This window comes from Sinocyclocheilus anshuiensis, unplaced genomic scaffold (genome assembly GCF_001515605.1).
Source record: "Sinocyclocheilus anshuiensis isolate Anshui unplaced genomic scaffold, SAMN03320099.WGS_v1.1 scaffold419, whole genome shotgun sequence".
Lineage (NCBI taxonomy): Eukaryota > Metazoa > Chordata > Actinopteri > Cypriniformes > Cyprinidae > Sinocyclocheilus > Sinocyclocheilus anshuiensis.
In genome coordinates this window covers 571,521-591,359 of record NW_015548228.1, presented here as the reverse complement: position 1 = coordinate 591,359, position 19,839 = coordinate 571,521, and the positions used below count along the sequence as shown (strand labels likewise).

The 19,839-nt window shown below is 37.3% G+C and overlaps 2 protein-coding genes and 1 pseudogene across 2 annotated transcripts; 2 read left to right on the top strand and 1 right to left on the bottom strand.

Moving 5' to 3' along the window:
- Positions 1–500: 500 nt before the first annotated feature.
- LOC107654498 (putative oxidoreductase GLYR1) lies at positions 501–10,862 on the top strand (annotated as a pseudogene).
- Positions 10,863–11,048: 186 nt separating this feature from the next.
- LOC107654499 (protein rogdi homolog) lies at positions 11,049–17,635 on the top strand. The gene is made up of 11 exons (XM_016441583.1): positions 11,049–11,241; positions 11,877–11,948; positions 12,049–12,134; positions 12,312–12,366; positions 13,634–13,714; positions 13,974–14,069; positions 14,835–14,933; positions 15,012–15,125; positions 15,233–15,282; positions 15,385–15,511; positions 16,569–17,635. Exons 1-11 carry the CDS (start codon positions 11,164–11,166, stop codon positions 16,608–16,610), a joined length of 900 nt encoding a protein of 299 aa, XP_016297069.1. The 5' UTR covers positions 11,049–11,163; the 3' UTR covers positions 16,611–17,635.
- An 80-nt stretch (positions 17,636–17,715) lies between these two features.
- On the bottom strand, positions 17,716–19,489 carry LOC107654501 (small integral membrane protein 22-like). The gene is made up of 4 exons (XM_016441584.1): positions 19,340–19,489; positions 18,797–18,935; positions 18,658–18,719; positions 17,716–18,551 (listed from the first exon to the last, which is right to left on the bottom strand). Exons 2-4 carry the CDS (start codon positions 18,921–18,923, stop codon positions 18,504–18,506), a joined length of 237 nt encoding a protein of 78 aa, XP_016297070.1. The 5' UTR covers positions 18,924–18,935; positions 19,340–19,489; the 3' UTR covers positions 17,716–18,503.
- Between the last annotated feature and the right edge of the window lie 350 nt (positions 19,490–19,839).

Here is a 19,839-nt window from a genome sequence, read left to right as displayed (position 1 = left end):
TGTCCTCATTTGTAAGTCGCTTTGGATAAAAGCGTCTAATAAGTGACTAAATAAATAAAATAAAAAATAACATTTCCGTCTCACGCTTTAGGTATTCGGCCAATCACAACGCACTGGATAGCTGGCCAATCAGAGCACACCTCGCTTTTTCAGACCGATGAGCTTTGTAAAAATCAACGCGTTTCAGAAAGGCAGGGCATAGAGGAGAAACAATAATGTACAGTATGTGGAAAATAATGTGGTTTTGAACCTTAAACCGCATAAACACATTTCATTACACAAAATAATGTTCTTTTTAGCAGCATCATATGACCCCTTTAAACTTTGTATAACTTCTCCAGAACCTGCTGTTTAAAAATGCATGAAGCAGGTCAGTGTCATTACACTGCTAGTGAGCGACGAGCGAAACTACAACGCTCGCAGTAACCGCCTCCATTGATCAACGAGACGAGCGCGGCGTAGTCTGCTTTTGTCGCGTCGCGTCGCTCGCAGGGGTAGATGGGTGTAATGGGTGTGTTCATTCCCTGCATTCAGTGCGACGTTTCTTCTCACTAACAGTTTAAGATGGCGACCGTGCATCTAAGGATCGGGGATCTGGTTTGGTAAGATAACAATTTTTAACTTTATTCGATTTAATTTCACGTCGAGGTTAAATTCTCTTTCGTGCACGTGAAAGGCATTTTGTCGTGGCTGCAATAAAATGTTTTGTTAAAAATCTAACATATGGCCCAGTTTATGTGTCGTCAAGCCAAACGCTGAGCACCAGGCTTGAGAGCGCTTAGCATAACGTTACAAGCTAACGATTACTTCATATGCTTTTTGAGGAAAACCTGCGATGTTAGTGTGTTTCATCTTAAGTTTAGGTGTGTAATTATATAAACCATGAATTTAATACAAGCTTCGGTGCAGTTAGGGGGCAGTTTGCTGATGGGGTCGAAACGGGTTTTGCTATACACTACGTTAGCTTGTTTCGAGGCACGAGAAATTTTAGTTAATAAACGCTCAATCGTGTCACGTTTTATTTAAAATACTAACTTAACGTCTCAATATATGTTTCAGGGGTAAGCTTGGACGCTATCCACCTTGGCCAGGCAAGGTAAGATCTTTTCATGTAACGTAAACGGTTGAGTTGAACTACTGTTGTTTTTCTGAGGTCAGCTGTTGGCTCTTGCATATAGAGGTCGAAGTTGTATTCAAAACCTAGTGAGCTAGCTATCTAGAACGCGTTTTTGGTTGCTTTCGATCAACCCAAAGCAAGAATGCTTCAAATTAAACGTTAAAACAAGTCCAACTAAGTTTTCTGTGTAGACAGTTGAGTTTCAGAGACGGCTACTGTATCAGCAGACTAATTTGGATAATGTGTTGGTTTGTCACATTTACTGATCCCTAACTATTGTGTTTTCAGATCGTCAGTCCTCCGAAGGACCTGAAAAAGCCAAGAGGCAAAAAATGTTTATTTGTCAAGTTTTTTGGAACTGAAGATCAGTGAGTACAGACAAGATCTTAGTCTTTTACCATCACTTCCTCTTGTTTGCATAGGATTTGAGAGTTTAAACCAAGCAGATTTTGACTTTTGATATGCGTTGCCCTTTTAGTGCTTGGATAAAGGTAGAGCAGCTGAAGCCTTACCACCCCCACAAAGAGGAGATGATCAAGATAAACAAAGGCAAACGCTTCCAACAGGCTGTTGATGCAGTTGAGGAGTACCTAAAGAAGGCCAAGGGGAAAGATCAGGTTAGTATCTTGTTTCCACCTTGGCTTTTCCATGATCTGATCGCAAGTGGTCAGCTAAGACGTTTTGTGGCTGGTATAAAACTGTATCTTGAATGCGTCTTCCCCTTATTTTGTCACACTGTACATGCACAAAATGACTTTGCGTTATGCGGATTATGAGCAATCGGACAATGACCTAAAGTATAAAGAAAGCAGGTGTAACTTTTTTTGACTGTAACTCATATGCTTTTGTACAACACAGCAAAGTTTAAACTGCTTGTTTTGGTGTGCCTTCTCGCAAGACGTCCTACAGTGATTACGTATTAGGCCAGTAGGTGATATTTTGCGACTGTGTTCGAACGTATTCGATCACATGAGCGCCTACACTACAAAAACAGTCTGCTTCAATGTGTGGAATGTGAACAAGCTCAAAATGTTTTATACACAATTTACACCTGTATTTAGCACTGTCCACTTCTAATCGGATTGACGAAAATGCATGTAATAATACCAGCTGTAAAACGCCTAAAAGAACCATGTGGTCTGTTTTTGTTGTTAAAGGGATAGTTCACTCAATGAAAAATGATATACGTGTGTGTGTGTGTGTGTCTATATATATATATAATTCGCCTCAAGTGGTTCCAAACCTGTATGACTTTCTTTTGTGTCACAAAAGTAGATATATTAAGAAATGTCTGATTGTTTTGTTTGCTTGCCAAGTAGTCTTACAGGTTTGGAATGACGAGAGAAAGTAAATTGTAATTTTTTAGTGAAATATGTCTCTTGGGTGAAAGGCCCTAGTTACACCTGTTATCAAGATGTGGTCAGGCAAGACAAATCCCTCTTTACAGCCGATTGTAACGTGCATTTATGTTTCCTGTCACCACTTGTGATCAGATTTTAAAGATCGGACGTACATTGCTCACAATGCCAGTGTTTAACTTTTCATAAAGCATATCACAGTCAGTTTCCACATATGTTACGTTTAATCTCGCTGTAAGCAGGATATTTTGAGACGAATGTTTGTCAGACATTTTTTATTGGATGGTAAATTCCATACAAAGCTCTGGGCTGCTCTTTTATGTTGCCACTTATTATTGACACCCAAAATGCATTGGTACCAGGTACAAACAGGTTCTTCGAAATTCACCAGGTAGTATTTCAGAAATAATTCCTCATGTTGTGTAAATTTTGTTTTACAGACACACTCTGATGACAAAAGCAAGTCAGATAAAGGCCGAAAAGCAGCTAAACCAATGAAGATCATTGAAGAAGATGATGAAGATGCCTTCAAGGGTGGCTCGTCGGACAAGGTTGGACGATATTGCTTTACCATTGTGGAGGGGAAAGGCTAGGTCATAACCCAACACGTTTTTTTGTCAGCTTCATCAAAGTCCTTTGCTAAGGCCATCTGCTGTTGTACCTGCTGTGGAGTCAGGTTACAATTGTATGTTTTGGAGGTGGATTTGTCAAGTGCGACCCACCCCATTCATTGAGACTGATGTCATCTTTTGCAGTGTGACCAGTGCCATATTTTGACTGGGTCGAGATGCAGCTATTTTAGGGCTTTGTTTCATGAGATCAAGCCATTCTGTACACATGGTGAATGTGTCTCTCTTTCCCTTAAGGAACAGACTGATTCTGACCCAGAGCCATCCTCTGTACGACGGCTGGTCGCTGGAACAGTATCAGGATTCAAATGGGAGAGCAGTGTAGGTTACATTCACAGTTTGCTTCTGCACTTCTATGGGATCTGCACATATGCCCTTTTTTAGGTATCAGTAAGACTTACCCACAGGCTGATTTTGGTGCAGTTACAGCTGTGAATTTTCATAGCAGCTGCACGGCTGGTGTGAAAACACCTCACTTTCAAAATGCAAGTCACTATGTCCTTCACTATATAGTTGCACCTCTCACCATGTGGCTGTAATTAGTTGCAGATGAAATAACTATCAGGTCAGTAAGTCTCTTTGGAGAATAGTTTCCAATTTAACTCTCTTCCATTATAGCCAGTAAAGGATGACCCACATTTTCATCACTTTCTGCTCAGCCAGTCTGAGAAGGTAAGGAGACTTTTTGCTGGGCTGCTGAATGATTTTCTAGTTAGTGTAACCTTACCCCTGTCTCTTGCACATTGCACACAATGGCTGCTCTAATCATTTCTGAATAATATCCTCCCCAAACTGCTTCTGGCAATGCTAGTTGGCCGACTCTGCAGCATGGCAGTTGTACTGGGTTTTTTTTTTTTTTTTACCTAACGGCACCGACAACGTCAAGCTTATTGGTTGATCCTCTGAGACTGTGAGCTGACATGTACTCAACCTTGCAGTTTAAACACTATTTTTGGCTATGGTTTTGTACAAGGTCTTTGTCTCGGCTGTGGTCAGGGTCCAAAATAAACATTTCTTATTTTCTTTTTTATTCAGAATTTCAAGTAGCTAATTATTTACGCTACCATTTAAAAGTTTGAGATCAAGAAGATTTATTGTTTGAAAGAAAATAATGCTTTTATTAATCAAGGACACATTAATCTAATCAGAACTGGCAGACATTTATAGTGTTACAAAATATTTCCAAATAAATGCTTTTCTTTTGAACTTTGTTCAACAAAGAATCCTGAAAATAGTTACATGGTTATTAAATATTTGGCAGCAACAACTGTTTTCAACATTAACAATAAAAAAAAAGTTTCCCAAGCAGCAAATCGCCATATTAGAATGATTTCTGAAGGATCATGTGACACTGAAGGAGTAATGATGCTGAAAATTCAGCGTTAACATCACAGGAATAAATGATACTTTAAGATATATTATAATCTTTTTTTCTTTTTTTTTTCTTTTCTTGTAATAATAATACACAGTATTACTGTTCCTGTATTTGTGTACAGATAAATGCAGCCTTGGTGACTATAAGAGACTTAAGAGACAAAAAAAAAAAATCTTACTGACCTCAAAGATCTGAAAGGTAGTGTTCACAATATTTCAGAACATTTGACTTTTGGATAAAATAGACCGTTATGTCCATATGTATGCCTGTTAATACAAAGGAGCTGTTACCTGCAACCATTTTATCGAGTTTGTGTCAAGCTTGTGCTCAAAAAGTGGGGTGATAGACCACGGAAACAATACTGTCAGAAACCAAAACTTTGTTTGTTTTGTTTTTTTTATGCCACAGCATTTGTGAGCATTTTTATTTTTATAGAAAAATATTTAAAATAAATAGGCAGTAAAAATATTTATGGCCATAGATGTGGCAAAAAGTAAATTTTGGACTCTGGCTATGGTTGCACATTATGTTACATGCTAGTGTGTCTGAAAAATTGATTGGATTGGAGGAAAAAAACTGTATCGGAAAAGCCAGCAAAGACGCCCAGCCAAAATACTCTTGTGCTGCTGTTCATGTGCCAGTTATACCAACAAACTGTTTAAATGACTCTTCCTTTCCTCTTAGCACTTCCTCTTCAGAGGAACATTTCCTTCTTGCTTGTCCTTTTGCCCTTTTGCTTTCAGGCACCACAGTCAGAAACAAATTGATCTTAAAATTATATCTCCAAAAAGGAGACACTGAGATCTTAATTGCCTGAGGTTTTTCTCAAAAATGTTCATTTAGGCTGCGTCAGCCGTTTTCTTGCCCTGTATACGTTTCAGTTAAACTGAAACGGAGCATGTGGCTGAGAATGATAACTTGATTTTCAGTTCCTAACACTGGCTTCGCTCCTGGCTCTCACATCAGATATGGCAGAAAGAGCTGCGTGACATGACAGCAGAGGATAATATAAGTGCAATCCTTACTGGAAGCCGACAGAGCCATGAATAACGTGCACTTAAGATCATTTGTGACTGTTGGGCCAAACGGTTTCCACCTGGTTTTCGTCCCCTGGCTCTGTACTTGGTGTTTTCAATAAATGTGTATCTAGGATCTTTTGAGTGCAAGACTGTTTGCTATTTCTAGACAATCTAAAATGAATCTGCTGAATTGACTTTGATTGACAAGAAAATCTTCCTTTTCCTTACAGCCAGCTTCATCAATGGAGCCCATCACCAAACGCTTAAAGATAATCGAGGAGGTGAGCGCCGTCTAGGAATTCACAGCTTGTGGTTTCTTCATTTACCTACTAATTAGCCAGCTAGCATTGCTTGGCCATTTTAAGAATTGTCTGTTTTCTTCTTGAAAAGGACACAGGATCAACATCTATTCAAGCAGCAGACAGCACAGCCATCAACGGCAGCATCACACCTACCGACAAAAGGTAACGAGGAAGAATCATGTTTTTAGTGATCAGAAAAAGTGGAAGTCCAAATGTCTGAGACCACATTGAAGTTCTGAGATTAAAAATCTGGAAATTCAGGTTTATTATTTCAGTTTTAGTCATTTTAGTTTCCGAGACAACATTTCTAATTTAATACATATTTCATGTAATATTGACGTACTGTATGTATTTTTTTTTTTCTGTGATCTCAGGGAAGGGTTTTTGTTGTTAGTGTATTTATTTATTTATTTTTTATTGTCAGCGTTCATATTCGAATGTTTGCATTCGTACATTGCTTCCTGTCCTGCGTATGCCACTGTGTTGCGCTGACCTGTGTTTTTGTTTGGCTGTATTCAAAAAAACAAGTGCACTACACTACCAGTGTAGTCTGATTCACAAACGATTGACTCTTGTGAGCTGGTTCTTTTTAGAAAATAAAAAATACTGCATGACTAATGTTTGTTAAACCATTCACTTAAATCAGTATGCTGACAATACCTGTAATATTTGCAATATTTATTTTTCACAACAGGATAGGGTTCCTTGGACTTGGACTGATGGGAAGTGGTGTGGTTTCTAATTTGTTGAAGATGGGGCATGTTGTGACTGTTTGGAATCGCACGGCAGAAAAGGTACAATCAAAGGTGTTTAAATATGGTTGCTTCTGACGTTACACTAAGCGAGTGATTGGTTTGTTTTTAACCTTTTTTTTTTTCCTTGTCATTTTTCCAGTGTGATTTGTTCATCCAAGAAGGTGCCAGATTAGGACGAACAGCAGCAGAAGTTGTGTCCATGTGCGATATCACATTTTCCTGTGTATCAGACCCAAAAGCTGCCAGAGATGTAGGTCAATGTTTTGTAAATGGCTCTTTGTTTTCAATCTGTCAAGCTGCTCTGTCTTTGGTTTACATGTACAGTATTATTTCCGTTCAGCTTGTGTTAGGTCCTAGTGGAGTCCTACAGGGAATCAGACCAGGCAAATGTTACATAGAGATGTCAACCGTTGATCCAGAAACCATCACCGAGCTCGCACAGGTAACCAACATCATCCAGACGGGTCTTTCATGACATTACCAAGGGAAGTCCGTTACTACGGTTCATTTGAATCTGTAGGTCATCACATCCAGAGGTGGCAGATTCCTAGAAGCTCCGGTTTCGGGCAGCCAGCAGCTTTCCAATGACGGTATGCTGGTCATTGTTGCTGCAGGAGACCGCAGTGTTTATGAAGACTGTAGCAGCTGCTTCCAGGCAATGGGGAAGACGTCTTTCTTTATAGGTACTACAGCCTTTCAGTCGCGCTGTGTATGAGGTAGATGTTTCCACATAATATTGACTTTGTCTTTTCCATCGAAGCAGGGGAAGCAGGAAATGCTGCGAGAATGATGCTGATCCTTAACATGGTTCAAGGCAGTTTCATGTTCAAGGCAGTTTCATGGCAACCAGCGCAGAGGGATTGACCTTGGCGCAGGCCACGGGACAGTCACAACAAACATTCTTGGATATTCTTTGCCATGGACAAATGGCAAGCACGTTTGTGGACCAGAAATGCCAGAGTAGGTTCACTTGTTTACGTTTTTATGGGTGTGATCACACTTGTAGTTTGGTTAGTTTGGTTCATTTGCTCCGGACCAAAAAGGAAACTGATACATTTGGTCCTGGTCCGCTTAGCATTCACATTGGCATTTTTGACAGCGAACCTAGAGGCATAGTGATACATTCACAACCTGATTGGTCGGCTTGAATGATGTATATATCGTGACGGAACTCACGGAACACCCCAAACAAAAGGTCCGTTAGACTTAAAGTGGCGCTGCGGGTGTATGATATCAAAGCACCCATTAACCGATCGGTCTGCTCAGCGCCACTTTAAGTCACACACACCTAATGCCGTCTGCTGGACTAAGTGCGCTCATTCTTGCGTGTACATAATTTTATTTTCACCACCTGAAAACTCACAAGGAGCTCATAAAAGGCACTTTACCTCATCGTTGCTCCACTTTTGCCCTCTGCTCATTTTGTTGTGGTTACACCACGTCGTCAAATCATGTCGCATAGCATCGCATCTTGTCATTACTTCCTGTTTTTGGTTCGTTTAGAAGTATTTGGTCCGTGTTGCGTTCATATTTCATTCGAACCGCACCAGAGTTCGTCTGGAAGCGGACAGAGACCCATATTTTTAGCGGTCTCGGTCTGCTTGTTTGGTGCGCACCAGGGTTCGGATGGCAGTGTTCGCACATGCTCAACTGAACCGCACTAACAGAACAATCGCACCAGGGTTCGTTTTAATCGAACCAAACATGACAAGTGTGAACGCACCCTAAGATACTGATAAGAAGTGTTGGTAGATTTGAGTTTGCCTTTGAATCTTCCTGCCATTAACGATTTTCTGTTACATGGCGCTGCTTGGAAATCATAACCTTTGGTCTCAATGTCAAACGGTGTCCACCCAAATGCCTATTTAGTCATTTATTGCACAAATTTTCCAAGGGAACATTACAGAACTATTGCAAAACTTAAATGGAATCTGGTGACTATTAGAATCTAGAGGCAACACAGCATGACAGTTTAACCTTTGGAACTATTAAAATGATACTAGAATTGAGTTTATTTAACATTTGATGCGTTTCTTCTCAGATATCTTGCAGGGCAACTTCAAACCAGATTACTACCTGAAACACATTCAGAAAGATCTGAGATTAGCCATTTCAATGGGAGATTCGGTTAATCATCCAACACCAATGGCAGCTGCTGCAAATGAGGTAAAACAACATTTGGTAACTGAATGGATTATCATTTGGCCACAATTGATACTTTGTTGATTGACCAACTAATGTATGCATTTTAGATTCTGTAATGCAGTTTAATAGTAATGTAAACTAAACCACAGAACTGAATTGAAATATGGATATGGATATTTGATAGTCATTTCCCCTGTTTTTGCATTTAGATTACCAGAATATAATGCCCACTTAAAGTTCATCTTTAAAAATACTAATTTAATAACTCTGGTAAATGTAATCTGTACATAATGTTGTGATGCTAAAATTAAAACAATACATTTGATTTATTCTTTTATTTTTTTTAAGACAAAATAATACAGAATTTAAATTTCAGCCATAAAATTAAAATCATTATCAGCTCAAATAATCAGTGTCATTAAAACTTTAATAGTTTTTTTTCTAGGACTAAATGTAATTTCGGTTTATGCTTCCATTTGAAGTAATGCATCATTTCATACTTCTGCAGGTATACAAGAGAGCAAAAGCATTGGACCAGTCGGACAATGACTTGTCTGCAGTCTACAGAGCTTATATTCACTAATCCTGTCAATGTGCTCTACGTCCTGGACCACAAACCTCACCTGCTTCTTTGTTCCTCTCCCTCTGTCTTTCTCTCCTCTGCTGATGAATTTTGTTGGGCACCAGTGATATGTTTTCCCATGTATAATGGGATCTCTTTAGCAGCCTAATCTGAGCATTGCACCGACTAATATAGCTGCACGTATGCTCAGTGGGAGGTTATTAAACTCCCTGCGAGTGATTATTTTATGATAGAACGTGCAGTGTATTATATCCGCATTTCCTTAAGGCTACTGCATACGATGCAGTGTTGTTTGAAGATGCTAGGGTTATTATTTATCATTCATAACTTTACAAATGAATTCCCACATTGTAATTTTCGATGTTCAGAAATCTGTAAAGTATGAACTTTTGATCACAAACAGGCTTAAGGAGCACAACGAAGAAAAAGCCACTGCATTGCCTTAATACCCAATATAAGATAGATGTATTTATTTATTTTATCTCTTAAAGATCACCACCATGTCAGGTGCAATTTGGCTGTACACATTTTTTTTTTCCTTCTCCGATTTGGAGGTCACCTGTTCACTAGTAAATGATTTTGTTTTTACTGCCTGGTCAGAAATGCAGTATTATTATTATTTTTTTATTGAAATTTGGTTGTGTAATAATCACACAGAAGACCCTGAAATGATTTATCATTTACAATGAAGCTAATGCTGAAAAGCATCCAGTAGTTTTCCCATTATTGAGTCTTGACTATTGCCTCTGCAATGGATGTTTCTGTTTTCCAGCTTGACTATTTTACGGACAGATTTGTTTCACAGCATTAAAGTCTTTCAGCTGTTGTGGGGAAAAAAAATAAATAATTTGAAGACATTTTAAGTTGCTTTATATGCTTTGCTTTTTCAATCAGATGTGTCATGTTTTGTCCAAGTCAGTCAGCTGGCAGAGTGATCTGTTGATTTATTATAATTTTTTACGAATTGACTTTTTTTTTTTTTACCATTATGATTCATAAAAGAGATGTAAAACGGTAAAGTCAAGCTAACGTTATGCTACATTTTATCCCTAAATTATGATTGCATTTGTTAATTTTAAGTGATATTACAAGCCATAGATCCAGTGGCATATAATTTGGTCTTTTTTTTAAAATCAGAACAAATACAGGGTGATACCTTTTATATAAATTGTTGTTCTGCCAAAAAAAGGAAAAACTCTGAAGTGCTTGGTTATGGATAACAGAATTTTGCGATTTACTAAGACGTTGTAAATATCCCCATCAAAGGGTTGGGTTATTTGAATACATGGAATAACATGGTTTCAGTTTGACTCTACTGAATTTATTAATCATCTGTTGTCTTAATATTGTAGACTGTTCTTTTGTCTTAGCTAATGGGTTGATTTACTGTAAATGGTTTGATTTTTGTGGCTTAAACGGAGCTGGTCATGACATACTGACGACTTGATTCCAGTTGTGCAAGGAAGGTATTGGTGTTATAATTGGAGTTATTTATAATTTCATGTAAATGTGAAATTTCTTTCCTTTTTTTTGTTTGTGCGGTCAACTGAACCCTCTGAATAAACAAACCCAATGTCCAGCTGTTTTATTTATTCTTCGGTCTAATGTGCGTTCCGAGTTCATATATGAAATGAAAGCGCAATGCCATGATATAAAAAGTGTTGTTTTTTTAGTTTCAAATGTAGTTTTTATTCATAGAAATACAAAAATAAACAAGCGAAACTAATCCCGTCCTTTCCAGGCCGGAAGATTGCAAGGTTACACAAACCGGAAGTTCAGGAAAAGGAGGCGTGTCAAGCCTAATTGTTTACGAGTCGCACTAAAATAGCTGACTGCTCAGGTTATTTTCAGCAGGTTTAGGACGGCTTCGTTGAATTGTAATGCTCGGAGCAGAGCGATCTACTCTGTCTGAACTAGCGAAGATGACGGCCGCGAGTCAAGCAGAGAGGACTGTGCTGGTGAGAGATTGTGAGATTTGTGTTTAATACGTTACATGTAAGCTGCTTCAAAGACATGCTAGGTCATTATGATTTGACTATAAACAAGTCATATTCAGATGTAGATTTCAGGTGCGTTGCAGTTGCAAAGGTGTTTATTGCTTTGCCACGCAGAGCTTGTTGTGCAGTTTTGCAGAGCAGCTGATGGGTCATCCCAGTGTAAATGGTAAACAATCGTGTCGCTGCTCTGTTCAGTTTATCCATTGATGTTGATGTGCTACTGAGGTCTGATACTGACTGCTATTTCTCCCAGTAATGCACCATACTGATCGATTTACTTCTGCAACCGATTTAACAGATTAATAGAAATGAAAATGGTTAGAATTTACGCACCATTATGTTGTTGACGTGATACTTTGTTTAAAATCAAGGCAGCTTCAGGCACCACTGACTTTCACTGGATTGGGAAAAAATGGCAGTGAAGGGTGACTGTGGGTTTCAGACTTCATCATTCTGCCTAATGTCTTATTTTGAGTTCCACAGAAGAAAGGAAGTCATACCTTAGTCATCATGATGAGTGTGAATACATTTTTGACAATGTATTTTTTTTTTTAGCGAAATATGTATTTACTATTTGCAACTTTTGTGTGCTTTAGGAAGAGGAATTTAATTGGCTGCTGAAAGAAGAGGTCCATGCGGTGCTCAAACAGCTGCAAGACATTTTGAAGGTATCTTCAGATACTTACTACACAGCTTACTACGTAATCATTCTGTATTATTATACCAAAAAAGTGCATTAATAATAGTATTTGTCTGCTTTCACCAAAGGAGGCATCAAGGCGTTTTTCAATGCCATCACCAGGTCTCTGTGAAGGACAACTGAAACAAGAGAATTTCATTCTGGGCAGCTCAACGTAAGAGCCATGAAATGAGACTATTCTGTTTGGAACATTTTAGATTTAAAGTATACAGTAATGTATGGTTTTTGTTATTACAGTTTTATGGGAACGTGTACAGCGCTGAAGATGTGTACAACACGGTATAAAAATACTTTTAAATTAATATATATTTTTAATTTGCATATGATTTAGGATGGACCAGGTGAAAGGGGTTTTGACACTACAAGGAGAAGCTCTAACTCAGGCTGTGAGTATGTTTCACGAGCAGTGTTGGGGAAAGTTACTTTTAAAAGTAATGCATTACAATATTGCGTTACTCCGTAAAAAAAGTAACTAATTACGTTACTTAGTTACTTTTTATGGGAAGTAATGTGTTATGTTACTTTTGCGTTTTGAAAAAGTAACTCAGATATTCTCTTGTAAATTAAAAAGTAATGCGTTACTTTACTAGTTACTTTAAACAAGTAATCTGATTACGTAACTCGCGTTACTTGTAATGTGTTACCCCCAACACTGTTCACAACATCATGAAAATAAAGGCACTGCTTTGCTTCTGGTACTTCAATTGGACTTTTTAAAATGTATAATATATATTTTACTATAGGTGCATCCCAAATCACGTACTTGTGCACTATTCTATGATGTTTTGTAGTATAAATAGTGCGAGTAGTGTTCACACTGAAAATTCCAAAAAGGAAAAAGTGCACTTTAAATATCCGGATAATGCACTTAAAGGCAGAGTAAGTGATTTCTGGTAGCCAATGTTGATATTTGAAATCACCAAAACAAACACGCCCCTACCCCAAAAGGGTCTTGGCCCCTATTTTGATAGCTCCGCCCCACATATACACATATTGCAACCTAGGCAACGATTAGTTCTGTGAAACAAAGCAAAACAAAGCAACCTCGGCGTCCGATCGCAGGACTCCGCTCCTTGAGTTCTCTCCAGCGCTGGAAAGCTGATCCGATATTTACACAGGTCCTACTTCTTGCCTTATCGTTTTCCTCTTTTGTTTTTTATCCGCCATCTCTATCTTTCTGTCGCTGGCTCGGCTAATGTCCGTCCCATGCACTGAACGCGCTCTCCTCCACATCACGAGTAGACACGCCCCTTATTGCTGATTGGCTACAAGTTTGTTTTGCGATTCGGCCTGAATCAGTTTTCTAAAGTGTTTTTGAAAAATCACTCACTCTGCCTTTAAATAACCAGGGGGAAAAACAATGTTGGACACTCCAGCTTTAATTACATAGTGAAGGGGGAGGGGCTATCAGACTCCTCTTTTTTTCTTTTTAATGATTGACAAAATAACATTATACATAATTCTTACACTGCATGATTGAGTACATGGTACATAAGTACATTTAACAAAACATCTTTATGTCAGCCAGTGGAATTGCAACGACACTTTGCAGTGCAGTTTATCTGAGCTCATTGATTACTTTTGCTGTTATTAGACTCTATATAAAATGGAAAGAATCCTTTTTACCTTTTTCTCTTTTTTTTTTCTTTGCAGGATATTAATATTAAAGTCGCTAAAAGCAGTCAAGTCATGCATTTTGCATTCCGCGATGATAAACAGTGGAAACTGCAGCAGGTGATGTTTCTCTCTCTCTCTCTCTCTCACTCTCTCTCTCTCTCTCTCTCTCTCTCTCTCTCTCTCTCGCTCTCTGTCGCTCTGTCGCTCTCTCTCTCTCTCGCTCTCTCTCAATGATCTTTAAAAAAAAACAAAAAAAAACATAAATGAATGAATAAATCAAAACAAGATCTTAAAAATGCCTTGTTTCAACATAATCTCTTTTGGGGTGGTTTTTATATTATAAAATAGCTGTTAAACGCATCTTGCCCCTCCTCAGATTCAGGATGCCCGAAACCATGTGAATCAGGCCCTGCAGTTACTAAGCAGCCGTGACGAGAGTTACACCTTCAAAACTGGGGCTGAAGTCAATAAGGTTTGTATTTCACCATACAATAAGGTTTATATTTCACAAACATTTGAAGTTGATGTCCAGGGGCCAGATTCACAAAAATCTTCTGAGAAAAGAATCTAGGAAACTTCTTAAAACCAATACATGCATTCTTTGTACACAAGTACATTCTTAATAAGTTCTCATATTTGCTGAAGAACATTTCTTCTTTTTTTTTTTTTCTTTTTTTTTAAGAAGGTGGCTGTCTTTTTGTGTTGCCTGCAGATTACCATTCTTATTACTGTCTGCACTCGGACACTTTTTTGTTAATGTGCCATCTATTTTAAACAGTCATTTTTAAAGAGCATATCTCAAGATGTTGTGCTCCATCTTTCTTGTGTCCTGTATATGTGTGCGCGCTGCTAGTGCGAACGTGCTAAATGCTACCCAAATTGTTGTAATTTAAAATGAAAAAAAAACAAAAAAAACAAGGTCCATAAATATGACTGTAAAGTCCAGCAAAAATGTACCTTAACTATAAAAGGTTACTTAGAATGATTTTTAAGAATATTCTTTTCAGTAATCTAAGTTTTATCTCTAGAACCTTCTTAAGAAATGTTTGAGATGTTTGGCCCCTGGTTTTCTTCATGTGTACTTGTGTGATTCATATATGCAGAACTGAGCTCTCCATGAGTATATTTAAAGACGTTGTGCGCTACAGGTTACACTCTCTTTCCTTACAGTCAACGTTTTCACTGGTACTGTATGTGAAGTGAGATTGCACTTCGTGACATTACTCTGATGTTTCAGCTTATGGATGCAGTAATGCTTCAGTTGACCCGAGCCAGAAACAGACTGACGACCCCGGCCAGCATGACGCTTCCTGAGCTCGCAGCTAGTGGCCTAATGGTTAGTATGTGGATCATCACTTGATCTTAATGTGGATTCTCCATGTGCTCTTGTGAATATTTCTCCTGTTCTTTCTAGAAAATGTTCACGCCTCCAATGCCTGGTGACGTGATGGTGAACTTCTATATCAATCTCAGTAAACTGTGTTTGACAGTGTATCAACTACATGTACTGCAGCCTAACACTACTAAGGTATCAAGCCATCGGCACTAAAAAAAGAAAACCACTTTTTTAGTTATTCTTAACAAGAACGTGTGTGTGTATGTTTTAAAATGCACAATCTTTTTGTTTTCTGTTAGAACTTCAAATCAGCAGGAAATTCAGTGCTGCATAATCCAGGAGCGATGTTGTAAGTGCTGATCACGTTTCCTGTTTTCATGCTGCAACACCAGCAGTCAGTCTCCTAGAGTTTCATAATGTGTTTTTGTCACATTTGATTTTTGTCCTCAAGCGAATACAACAACACCAAGTTCGAGGTGAGCCACGTCCATAAGGTGGAGTGTGTGGTGCCGTGGCTGAATGACACTCTGGTGTTTTTCACCATTTCCCTGCAGCTCTGTCAGCAGCTCAAAGATAAGGTGGGTGTGGCCTGTTGATATGGTAACGATGGTCATCTCCCCTGCACAGTCACTGTCATAATTTAAGAACAATGCATGGTAACAGAACAACGTCAGAGGGTTTTCAGAGCTACTGAGTTTTGAATTAGTGCTGCATTAATTCTTGATTAATTACCTTGATATTCTAATACCTAAAAAAAAAAAAATGTGATTTTGATTAATAGAATTACTAGGATCATTCTAAATTGCTGACAATGATTTTCAAAGATTTTTTTTTTGTTTAAAGTATGTCTGATAGTATTACTTCAGCACTCTTTTGTATTCCACCTAGAACAGTGAATGTAAAATTAAAGTCAAACATTCACAACTATTTAAATGTTTGTGGTTGCTAAGATTTTTTTAAATATTTTTGAAAAATGTCTCTTATACCAAGGCTGCATTTATTTGACCAAAAATACAATAATATTGTGAAATATTGCAATTTAAAGTAATTGTTTTCTATTTGAATATATATTAAAATGTTATTTATTTCTGTGATGGCAGAGCTGAATTTTCAGCAGCTATTACTCCATTCTTCAAAAATCATCCTAATATGCTAATTTGCTGCTCAACAAACATTTCTTATCAATGTTGAAAACGTTGCTTTTTTTTTTTTATGAAAACCTGAAAATGCATTTTTCAGGTTTTGATTAATGTTTAAAAGAACAGAATTGATTTGAAATATAATTTTTTTTTAAACACAATTCTCTTTTACTGTACCTTTTTTATCAATGTAATGCATCCTTGCTGAATAAAAGTATTAACAAAAAAAAAAAAAAACTTAAAATAAAACGTATTAAACCCAAACGTTGAACTGTGTTATAAAATGTGGATCAGAACAGGTAGAACTCACCAGTTGTTGTTAATGATTGTCCTGTAGACTAATTCAAATATCTGTGTGATACACCATTTGCGTTGCAAAACACAAAGCAAAACTTTGACACAAGGGGAGCAGATCTAAATGGAATGCTGCAATCTATATGCTTCATTGCCTAATAGATGATCAGTTCACGTTCCTTTTTCCTTTTTTTTTGTGCAGATTTCTGTCTTCTCTAGTTTCTGGAACTACAGACTCTTTTAAGCTATATCTGACCAAAACTCTACAGTCAGCGATAATAAATATGATAAAATTATTATGCTCAAGGATGAACTAGGAACAAAGAATTCCATGAACAAGCTCCCTGAAATAATCTGTTGTGACTTTACTATATGACCATGGATTTATTCATTTTGTGTGCTTTATTGTTCAGTATGTGTTCTGCAGCAGAAGTAGAGTGCGCCGTGTATGTAGTATACAAACTGAATTCATTCATTTGAAACGACAGACTCTTCAGATGAAGGTATTCAGTGACATGTTTTTGTGTTTCTGCAGTATTTGTCATTGTCAGTGTTGACGGTTTGTCAGTAATCTTGCCTATATTGAAGTTAACCTCATCTATATGTGTTTAGGCTTTAGGAAGGAAATGCTACTAAATACACAATGCTTACTTTCTTATTTGTCACAAAAACTGTGAAATATTCCAGTTGATTTGTGGAGAGACCTCTTCAAACACCAGTGTTTTTGCCTTTTTAGTCCAGGGGGTTGTAACACTTGAACATTCTCTGATGCCAGGGACTATCATCAATGCATTGAGACCATTATCATATGCTTATGAATGTGCATAAATGACCAATAGTGTATTTGCCATTGTGACTCAACTGTGGTATGACTATATTAACACTAAATGACAGATAACAGTGAACGTATCAGGACTTCATATTCCATTAAAACTACACACATTCCTGAAGATGGCTGATTAGGGAGCAGAGTTCAGCATTCCATGATGAAAAAAGGAATATTATGTCGAGCGACAGTTCAGATGCTGTTCAGGGTTTGTGATCATTACAGAAAGGTTGCTCTGTCGGCTTTGTTACTTTGTCAGCCTTGTTTATTTATTGCTACATTTTTATTTATTTCATGTTAAATGCACTTAATTCGTGTCCTTATTGATTTCATGCATGTTAATTTGAATATTAATTCACGTTTAAGTAAAACCTAAGCTATTTCCATGTATATTTCATGCTTAATATGGAATATTTTGTGCAATAAACATACTATCAACATTATGAACTTTACTTTGCTCTTCTCCCATTTCTCAATATACTTTACACTGAATAAATTATCCAGTGCTTATGTCTAAATAAAATAGGCAAAGGTTCATTTTATTTGCTATATGCTGTTCATTTAAAGGTATGTATTTTAGTTTTTGTTTACAAAGTCTAAAAGTTATACAAACAATGTGGTACATTATAAAAAGTCAAACAAATATTGACACTCATTTTTCCAAGGTAGAGTTCACAAGTAAAGCATTGCTTATCTGTTTGCAAGTCTCATTGGCATTTTCATCCTCTGCAGTGTGTAGGTTCTGTATTATATACATTTCAGATTTAAAAGTCAGGCATTTGAAAGAAATCCACTAAAACACTTAAATCTTGGAGAAGGCTGGTTGAAGAAGAGATTGTAGGTTAAGTGGCATCTGGGAAGACCAGTCTTAACAGCTAGGTTCCAGATTAACCGATTAAACGCACTGTTCAAAGAACAACTAAAAACAAGTTAATTTCAATAGAGGCCATTTGTTAAGGGCCTGCACTGGTTCCATCCAGGAAAGTTGCTATAACCTGCTTCAATAAAGTGTTTAAGTAACCAATGTCTTCAAAACTGGTGAGCATGCTTCTATATAAAATCTCTGATGAAGTGGATCTGGTATCTACAATGGACAATGCAACTTAAATCATGTGATTTCCTGGGTAAATATTAACAGCATTTTTACACAGTAGGGAAAGGTTTTTGCTTTTATCATCCCTATAAGGAAGTATCTACCTAAACTATCTTTCTCCTTCCTCCATTATTTTACTTGTTCACATATAAATAATGTTTAGGTGGTATAACTGATAGAAAAAAATAGATGTAATGGTGCCTGTTGTTTCTGGAAGATCACAGCTCCATTCCGATATTGTCGATGCCCACCTTCTGTCTTCTTGGCTGTAACGTGGAAACACTTGCTGTCACCACAAATGTCATGACAGTTGTATTGTTTCATGAATCTATAGATAGGTTATCTGTGAGTTTACACCAGTAGCATTCTGACCTTCTCATCACAGCAGCAACAGCAGCGGATGAGAACCAAGATAACCAGCAACAGGACCATGCCTATGGACATTTAACATCGCCTTAATGATTCTTAATTACTTATCTTCATTTCTTATTTTTGCATAATTCTATCTTGCCTATAAAGATGAAGAAAACTGCAAACGAGGCAATGTCCCAGTCCGACTGAAACATCTTCTTTGATTGTAGTCTTGAGACCACATCATTGAACTGGTTCTCAAAATCCAGTTGGAGGTTCTTATCCATTACTTAAGATTCCTGAATGGAGGGGTTTTAATTAATCACACGCTGTTAACGAATATTTTAAAATAGAAACTAAGAAAATAAAAAGCATGATGCCCATAAACGAATCCAACCTGTTCCAACATACAGATGTACTCAAAGTTGTTCTTTCTAGTTTTCTACGAAAAGAACTGAAATAAACCAAGTGATAATAAACCACCACGAGAATCTTAAGGTATAAACTATATTCTAAACTTCAGAAAAATGTATTTTGAATTAAGAAACTAGATATTATAGGGAAAAAATGGCGTACTTCAAAGAAAATCAAAGAACTCCATCCTTATGTCGACTAATCGTATATAAACACATAATCTTTTAATAATCTGTCTATTTCTCAAACTGTCCTAATGTATCTTTCAGAGGAATTATCGATCACTCACCTGTTGTTTTCGTTTGTGGTACTTCCGGGTCCTGCGTAAACCTGTTGCTGTGCTTTTGAAGGCTGTTCAGCCGCTGAGATGGTTTCGCGGAAGTGCGATGATAGCACAAAACTACAGGAATCTAGTCATAAAGTACTGGCCTTTATGTGGTGTTGACAAAATATTAACCACAGACCTACTCAATATCAAACAGCTGACAGGTGTAATATGCAGCCTGTATTCCATTCAATAAATAATTGCTTTAGATTTGCGATGTTTTCTTTATTCAGATCCAGGTAACACAGATATGGTAAACATAAACAGAATTTAAAATATATAGGTAACACAGGTATGGTAAACATAAACAGAATTTAAAAATATGTGACCCTGGACCACAAACATAAGGGACAATGTTTTAAAATGGAGATTTATACATCATCTGAAAGCTGAATAAATAAGATTCCCATTGATGTATTGTTTGTTAGGATAGGACGATATTTGGCCAACTATTTGAACATCTG

Coding starts and splice junctions, on each gene's coding strand:
- LOC107654501 (XM_016441584.1), bottom strand. CDS start 18,923: ATGGATAAGAACCTCCAACTGGATTTTGAGAACCAGTTCAATGATGTG. Junction 18,720..18,796: donor AGTTTTCTTCATCTTTATAG/GCAAGATAGAAT, acceptor AAATGTCCATAG/GCATGGTCCTGTTGCTGGTT. Junction 18,552..18,657: donor GTTGCTGCTGTGATGAGAAG/GTCAGAATGCTA, acceptor TCCACGTTACAG/CCAAGAAGACAGAAGGTGGG.
- LOC107654499 (XM_016441583.1), top strand. CDS start 11,164: ATGCTCGGAGCAGAGCGATCTACTCTGTCTGAACTAGCGAAGATGACG. Junction 11,949..12,048: donor AGCTGCAAGACATTTTGAAG/GTATCTTCAGAT, acceptor CTTTCACCAAAG/GAGGCATCAAGGCGTTTTTC. Junction 14,070..14,834: donor CTGGGGCTGAAGTCAATAAG/GTTTGTATTTCA, acceptor CTGATGTTTCAG/CTTATGGATGCAGTAATGCT.